The sequence below is a fragment of the Morone saxatilis genome, unplaced genomic scaffold (assembly GCF_004916995.1).
Source record: "Morone saxatilis isolate NCDOM2014 unplaced genomic scaffold, NCSU_SB_2.0 Contig19, whole genome shotgun sequence".
NCBI classification, from domain to species: domain Eukaryota; kingdom Metazoa; phylum Chordata; class Actinopteri; family Moronidae; genus Morone; species Morone saxatilis.
This window is the reverse complement of record NW_023339751.1, coordinates 10,764,858-10,771,571: the sequence shown is the minus strand read 5'-3', so window position 1 is coordinate 10,771,571 and position 6,714 is coordinate 10,764,858. Positions and strand designations below refer to the sequence as shown.

General features: G+C 44.5%; 2 protein-coding genes across 3 annotated transcripts; one reads left to right on the top strand and one right to left on the bottom strand.

The window, feature by feature from the left end:
• Positions 1-9: 9 nt before the first annotated feature.
• marveld1 (MARVEL domain containing 1) lies at positions 10-823 on the bottom strand. Its single transcript, XM_035663561.1, has one exon. The coding sequence runs from the start codon at positions 528-530 to the stop codon at positions 33-35; it is 498 nt and encodes a 165-aa protein (XP_035519454.1). The 5' UTR covers positions 531-823; the 3' UTR covers positions 10-32.
• A 641-nt stretch (positions 824-1,464) lies between these two features.
• On the top strand, positions 1,465-4,991 carry avpi1 (arginine vasopressin induced 1). 2 transcript variants are annotated; one of them, XM_035663909.1, is made up of 3 exons: positions 1,465-1,633; positions 2,738-3,102; positions 3,209-4,991. In XM_035663909.1, the coding sequence occupies exons 2-3, from the start codon at positions 2,753-2,755 to the stop codon at positions 3,450-3,452; spliced, it is 594 nt and encodes a 197-aa protein (XP_035519802.1). In that variant the 5' UTR covers positions 1,465-1,633; positions 2,738-2,752; the 3' UTR covers positions 3,453-4,991. The 2 variants fall into 2 exon arrangements, with proteins under 2 accessions (XP_035519802.1, XP_035519801.1); XM_035663908.1 differs by lacking the exon at positions 1,465-1,633 and adding an exon at positions 1,718-1,955.
• Positions 4,992-6,714: the final 1,723 nt, after the last annotated feature.

Here is a 6,714-nt window from a genome sequence, read left to right as displayed (position 1 = left end):
CACCACCACCTTCCCTGTCGCCATCAGTCTCATCAGATGACCGTCTGTTCTCCCCGGCACTTCCTGCACGCACCATAAATAACCGACAGGAGGTAAACCAGGCAGCACAGACAGGCGAACACGGCGGCCGTCAGGTAGATCTTGTACATACAGGGGTGCTTGTACTGCTCCAGGTTGCAGAACGAGTTGCGTTCCGTCTTGAAGATCATGACAGCTATGGCCGGCAGGTAGAGCACGGCGGCGGCCACGTCGTGCGCCAGGTTGGTGGCCAACCAGCGCTCCCCTCCCAGCAGCGGGACGAGGTCCTGCTTGTCCAGGAGGGTGAGGAAGAAAAGGGCGAGGGTGAGGAGCCAGAAGAGGACCGCGACGAACAGGACGAAGTGGACGGATCCTTCGTATTTGTTGGCGGCGATGGTGACCCACAGGCCGGCTCCAAACGCGATCTGCAGGATCCGGACGATTCCCAAAAAACTCTTGAGGAACTTTAAGATATTCTTCCTCACCTGCGGCTGTGGAGGTTGGGGTGGCATCTCTCTCCTCCTCCGGTCACTCTCGGTCCCTTTTTCCCGAACAGGGCGGGTGCTTTCTGCCAGCTGCAAACAGCTGGGGAAAAGATGGGCACAAAGTGGGGAAAGATCGCGGTGGGAGGCCGGGTTCGTGGTCAAACAATGAAGCCAAAAGTGGACAAGTTTAGGTTTAAGAAAGGAACTCTCTGTTCTTTCCACTGCCCCGGGGTTTTGAAATGAAAAACCTTCTTGTATGTTTCGTCTTTTCCGTTTCCTCTGTTGAATGCAGCGTCTGTGTTTGGGGGGCTGGGTGATGGAGAGGGGGCGGCCTGTAATTCAAAGCCCGCTCCTCCTCTGCTGGATCCATCCCCGGCCACTCATCTGCTGATGTGTTTCCCCATGGTGCAGTTCCCCTGGGGTGTGTGTGACCTTTCCCCCTGTCTTTGCGCAGACAATAAGGCTTTATGACACGAGGAATAAATGTAAATATGCGCGTAAGGAGACAGCAAGACATCCAGACAGTGTGTAATCACCCTCAGACTCCCATGTAAACAATGTTTTAATTATTTCTAACTGAAGCCAGTGTCATAGTATATAATAACTCTCTTATTCCGCTAGAAATAAAGTTTGAATAAAGAGTACAAGTCTTTCTAAATAGTAGCCTATTACATTATTACATTATTATGTTTAGGGCCACTTTGCGTCATCTTGTTTGCGTGTTTCAGCACAGGATGCTCACATGTTTACTTCTCTCTCGCATAATTGACAGACGCTTCTCGTGTCAGCCGAGCTCATTGACGTCAATGCATTTCAGCGCACACGCCCTACGTGGCCAAAAGGGCGGAGCAGACCCCCCCCCCAAAAAAACTCGCTATTGGTCTACATCAAGGTTCTTCCCCCACCCCGAGAGGCGGGGACAGAAGCTCTCTCTGCTCTCATTGGTGGTTTGATGGCGTTGATTTGTGATTGACGGTCGGCTCAAGGACACTAATCGATCGCAGGTGAAGCTGGACAAACAGACTGTCCTCCGACGGTTCAGCCATTCCCGAGACTTTTTCGTTGCAAAGGGACGGCCACGGGAGATGCTGTAGGAGCGGAGTGCGCTGGATGTGTGAGTCCATCCGCGGGTAAGCGGGTCTCCTTTTCATTTTTCACATGACTCTCACGGGATTCCTGTTTCCTGCCCTATTCCCCCCCACCACCTACACACAGCCTGGTGAAACCCCAGCATGAACTGGACTGTGGGGCAAGTTGTGCGATCAATGCATCGTATTTTATCACGAATATTTGACTTAAACTTCCTTTTTTTTTTAAGCGAGTCGATAGTATAAACAAAGGCTTGGTTTTGCAAGAGCGCTGCAGCAGTGAGCCTGTACACAGTTTGTTGTGTAAACAGTAGGCACCGATGGTGGGGGAGGTAATGGAGGAACCTGTGACGTTTGGTTAATGGTAAACCACTTCTAATGCAAAATGGGTTTGTGAATGTGTGAATGTGTGCGAAAAAGCACAGGCGTGTCCTGAAATAACCCACTGACTGTTGAGGAGTGGTGCTCAGGACAGTGCAGATTCTTGCTCATAAGTTGTTTGTGAGGTAGTGCATTCTTTTCCTTTAACCTATCCTGTAAAAAGAAAGAGATAAATCATACACATGGATGTTAAAAGTGCATTCTCATAGCACAGGAATCTGTAACGGTCTCATAAAGGATTCATAGTTAATGTGTAAAAGTAGGGGGCAGAGAGAACCAACAGAAAGAGAATTACCTAAAAGGTCAAACTTTATTTCTGGTATAGTAAATAGTACGTTTTGACAAAATAATCCTGCCTCCTGCTCTCCGTCTGTGAGATGATCTGCTGCTGTAGGAAGTCAGTAAATGGACTTTTTACTTTAGATTATTTTGTCAAGCTGGAAAGAAGGCCGTGTCAGTGGAAAGGCCTCTGACCCACATGCAATGATCTTGGCCACTAATGCCTCTCTGTTAGCGTCCCGTTTAAAACCATATGTAAGCAAAGGGGGATGAGGCTGACATCTGCAGTTTAATGGGCTTTAAGGCACAGGTCGTCACTCACTACCTAAAGTAGGATTAAAGAGTCAAGACTCCCAGCTGACTGGCCGACTGTTTCAGCTGTCTCTAGGTGTTGTGACGCACTCTGTCGTCATGTACTTTGTTATGTCAAGTTTTTTTTTTTTTTTTTGTCAAATATTAACCAAAAATCTCCTGACTCCTCCACAGAGTAGAGAACAGTGTATGCCACCTTTTCCCGTCTTTCTCCGGATGGATACCGGACCCGCCCCCGCTCCTGCCTCCATGGTGGTGGGCCCTTCCACGCTGTGGCGGCTGGCCGAGAGGAGGAGCAGGAAGACCGGCTCGGCGAACATTTTCAGCAACGTGAATCTGTGGCAGCTCCAGAGACTGTTCAGAGCAGCAGGGGACCAGGATGCAGAGCAGAGGGCCCAGCTGGTTTGGGGCCATGGAGATGAGGCTGAACTGGCTCAGGCATTGATAGGACTGAGGGCCCGAACTCACAGGAGAGGGTTGAGGACTAACGGACGGGAAGTGCTGGGCTCACACTGGCTACGAGCCTTCAATCACCTCAGGTAGAAGAACTGCTAACGTGATGTGACTTCATATACATTCACAACATTAATCTCTTGGTATCCATGTGGTTGTTGTTTCTTTAACAAAACTACTCCCATTGTTCAGGATCGGGGAGAGCTCGACGAACAGCCAGGGGAAGGACCCCGGAGAGGACAGTGATCCTGAGGCAGGAGCACACAGCAGTCCAGAGCCACACCGACAGTCTTCCGTAGGGACAACAGGAAGAGGTAAAGCGGTCACTGAAAGCCAGGGCCCTGCAGGGACTTCTGAGAGACCAGTTAGAACCAGCTCAGGATTGAGAAGAGGAGAGAACAACCCGGAGAGATACCTCCACAGAATACTGCACTGACTTGACCAAATCCTCTGAGACACAAAAACTGACTCTTTAGTCTGTACCTCTGAGAGTCTACCAGCAGTTAACAGTCCGCACAGCCTGCTGGTCTCTCCTGAATACCGCTACAATGAGTTCAGAATCTGAAGCTCGGTTGAATTAACTTGACTAACACATTTCCAGTTACACAGGAAACTGTACTGCAGGTGGAAAGAATAGAATAGTTTCTCATAATGCCATAATGTCTGCCCTTTTAACGGCACTGATCACATGGCAGAATAATGGCACTGCATTGTTAGACACATGTCCACCTGAGTAATAACAGCGGCACAAACCTCTGACTGGCTCCTGGAATCCCACAACTTTATAAAATAGTTGCCTCTCATGTACTGCCTTATATGTTCTCCTAAATTCATCCCACCACCCCCACTATCCATACATACTGATAATTCTAGACAGTGATGTGACTTCAAATAGTTTTATAGTTCAGTGGTGTGAAAAGGTGAGTAAAGGTTAGTAACTATGAACTTATTTAACTGATCACTGTACTGCAATAAGTTAGGATTTTGACCTAGTATTTATTAGGCTGAGAGTACTGATATTATAATGTGTGGTTGCACTATGGATGTTACAGCTGTTATATCCACTATCCAAGTACAGATATGTGTTTTTAAAAAAAAGGTAGAATTACTGGTTCAATGTCTTTACTCAAGTAAAAGTGGAAAACTACAGACTCTGAAATGTAATCAACGTATAAAAGTAAAAAGTACTCTCATGGATTCTCTGAAGGACATTTCTACCGGTTGTTTCTGTGCAAAGCTCACTGAAACTTCAAATAGGGTCTTCCTCTTTTTTTTCTTTTCTTCATGATCGTCATGTTACATCTGCCGTGTGTGATAAGCTACGTCAATGATTCCCCTCAAATGCATTAAAACTAAAGCAATGACTTGGTTTTTAAAATGTAAGGAGTAGAAAGTATTTGTACTTTGTTACTTCCCAACTCTGCCTGTACTACAGAAAGCCACATATGTGAGATGATGTACTGTATGTATATTAGCTTGAACATATGTTAACTTCTTAATTGTTGTATTCACACTAATTGAAGCGTTAAAACTGAGATAAGCTTTACTCACCATGTTTCTGGTCACGTGTGTGTGTGTGTGTTGTGTTAAACTGTAAACACTATTAATGGCTATGTTAGGTGTCATGAGATGTAGAAACATACACGCCACGGCACATTTTAGAGACTCAAATGATTCTTATTCACTGTGTTATGCCATGAATGGAAGCCAGTCACTGGTTTGTATTTACTGAAAGTGTCAGGCGGTCAACTCTGCCTAGAGACCAAAAATAATAAATAAGAGCTGCAAAGCCAACAACCCTCACTGTGCAGGGAAAGACTTGAAACACAAATTAAAATGTTCATGGTAACAGTGTTTAAACCTGCTGTGCCTATGAAAGTCTTGTATCACCAACCTTATCACATTGCTGGAAGCTTGATGCTTTTTGATACTGTTTGATTTTTAGATTTGTGGTAATAAATAAGTGAGTCTTTGACTTGTTTGTCTTGTTTTCTTCTGTAACCGAATCAACATTTTTTGCCTTCAGGAAGTGATGGAAATACTTCGCTATATGTTAAGTGGAATGGCTTTAAATGGATGTGTAGGTTTTTATTAATTTATTTTGTAATCAGCCCATTCTTCACTCTTATTTAGCTGAAGAAAGGTAGATATGTTTGGATGCTCATCATTGTTGCACTACATCATGTGTATTACAGTTTACACACATTCACACCCAGGAGCTGCAGCTTGTACCCACAGTCGGCCGCTGCTGACCGCTGAGCAGCTCCACTGGACCAGCTGGGTGTTAAGTGCATTGCTCAAGGGCACATCATTAGTGGTTTTTGATGAATGGATAACAAATTACTCTATAAGAAACAAATACTGCCCTCCAGTGGCCATGTCCAGTAATGATGTTATCATGTTAAATCAGCTTGCGGTCACTAGATGGCACAAAAGGTTTTGTTATGGGAGTGTACACTGAGTCAGGAAAGATTCATACTTGTTATGCATGGAATAGACTTTGCCTCAGAAAACTTAAAAATTCAGAGTATGCTATGGTGAGCTTTAAAGGGCAGACTCATTTTAATAGACAAATAGGTAATCTTATTGATCCTAACTTGTCATGTTTAACTTGTCTTTTCTGCCAGGTCTAACAAATTACTTGACTACGTGGTGAGAGCTAATGAGTTGTAAAGTTTTCATCTCTAATGCAAATGTCCAAACCCTCAGGCAGCGACGCACCATCACAGCACAATACATTAGGCCGAATAGACCTGCTGTTTGGGTTTATGTTTAATGAGGCTTTAAAGTTGTGACTTTACGTGCAAAATAAATGTTTCCATGCAGTTTATTTCTGCCTAGTCATGTCAGCAAGAAAAGAAATTGGGAAGCACTATCAGGATACACATGGAGGACTTCTTCTAGATACCATGTGAAGTTGAAAATTTGGACTAGGATTACTCTGCATTCACCAAATGTCCTCTTCCTCCAATAGATTCCTCCAGCTTCTCCTGTGTGTTGCCAAGGGATTCACAGGTCATCTGGGAGATAAAGTCCTTTCTTTGTATCTTGGATCTAGTCAGTAGTGCCTGGCTGGTGCAATGGCAAACTGAGTCATCTGAAGGGCAGCTTTATAAGGTACAGAAACCCCAGCTGACTCCCTCAGTGCAGAGAGAGCAGCAGATTGAGGTAATCCTCAGTCTGCTGAGCTTCTCACCTTGTTGTGTAAAATAAGCTCATTGCACAGAAACCTAATTTTAGTGCCTATGTACTGTAGGTTATCTCAACTTTTCATTCACTCCATAAATCTTAGGACTATAGATGAGATGTGGAATGATGATCCAGCTATAATATAGCTGCGGCTAGATTTAGTGGTTTGCTTTGTGCCTCAGCTTGTTATTTACCTATATGGTCAGTGGTGAGTAAAGTACATTTACCATATATCATAATATCCGTATTATCCTACTTTATTCTTCTACTCAGTGGGAATTATTTTTACTCCTCTACGCTCATTAAGCAGCTACAGTTACAAAATTACGATTTTACATTAAACAAAACATAATAAGCTTACAGTACATTGTTAAAGATGAGCCCTGACAAAAAAGAAGTGTGTACTGAGCATTCTTGTTTGATTTCAGATATTACTTGTTAGCAGTTCCACCAAAGTGTGATTTCCCCTCTAAACCTCTCAGTTCGTTTTGTTTAAAGGTCCAGTGTGT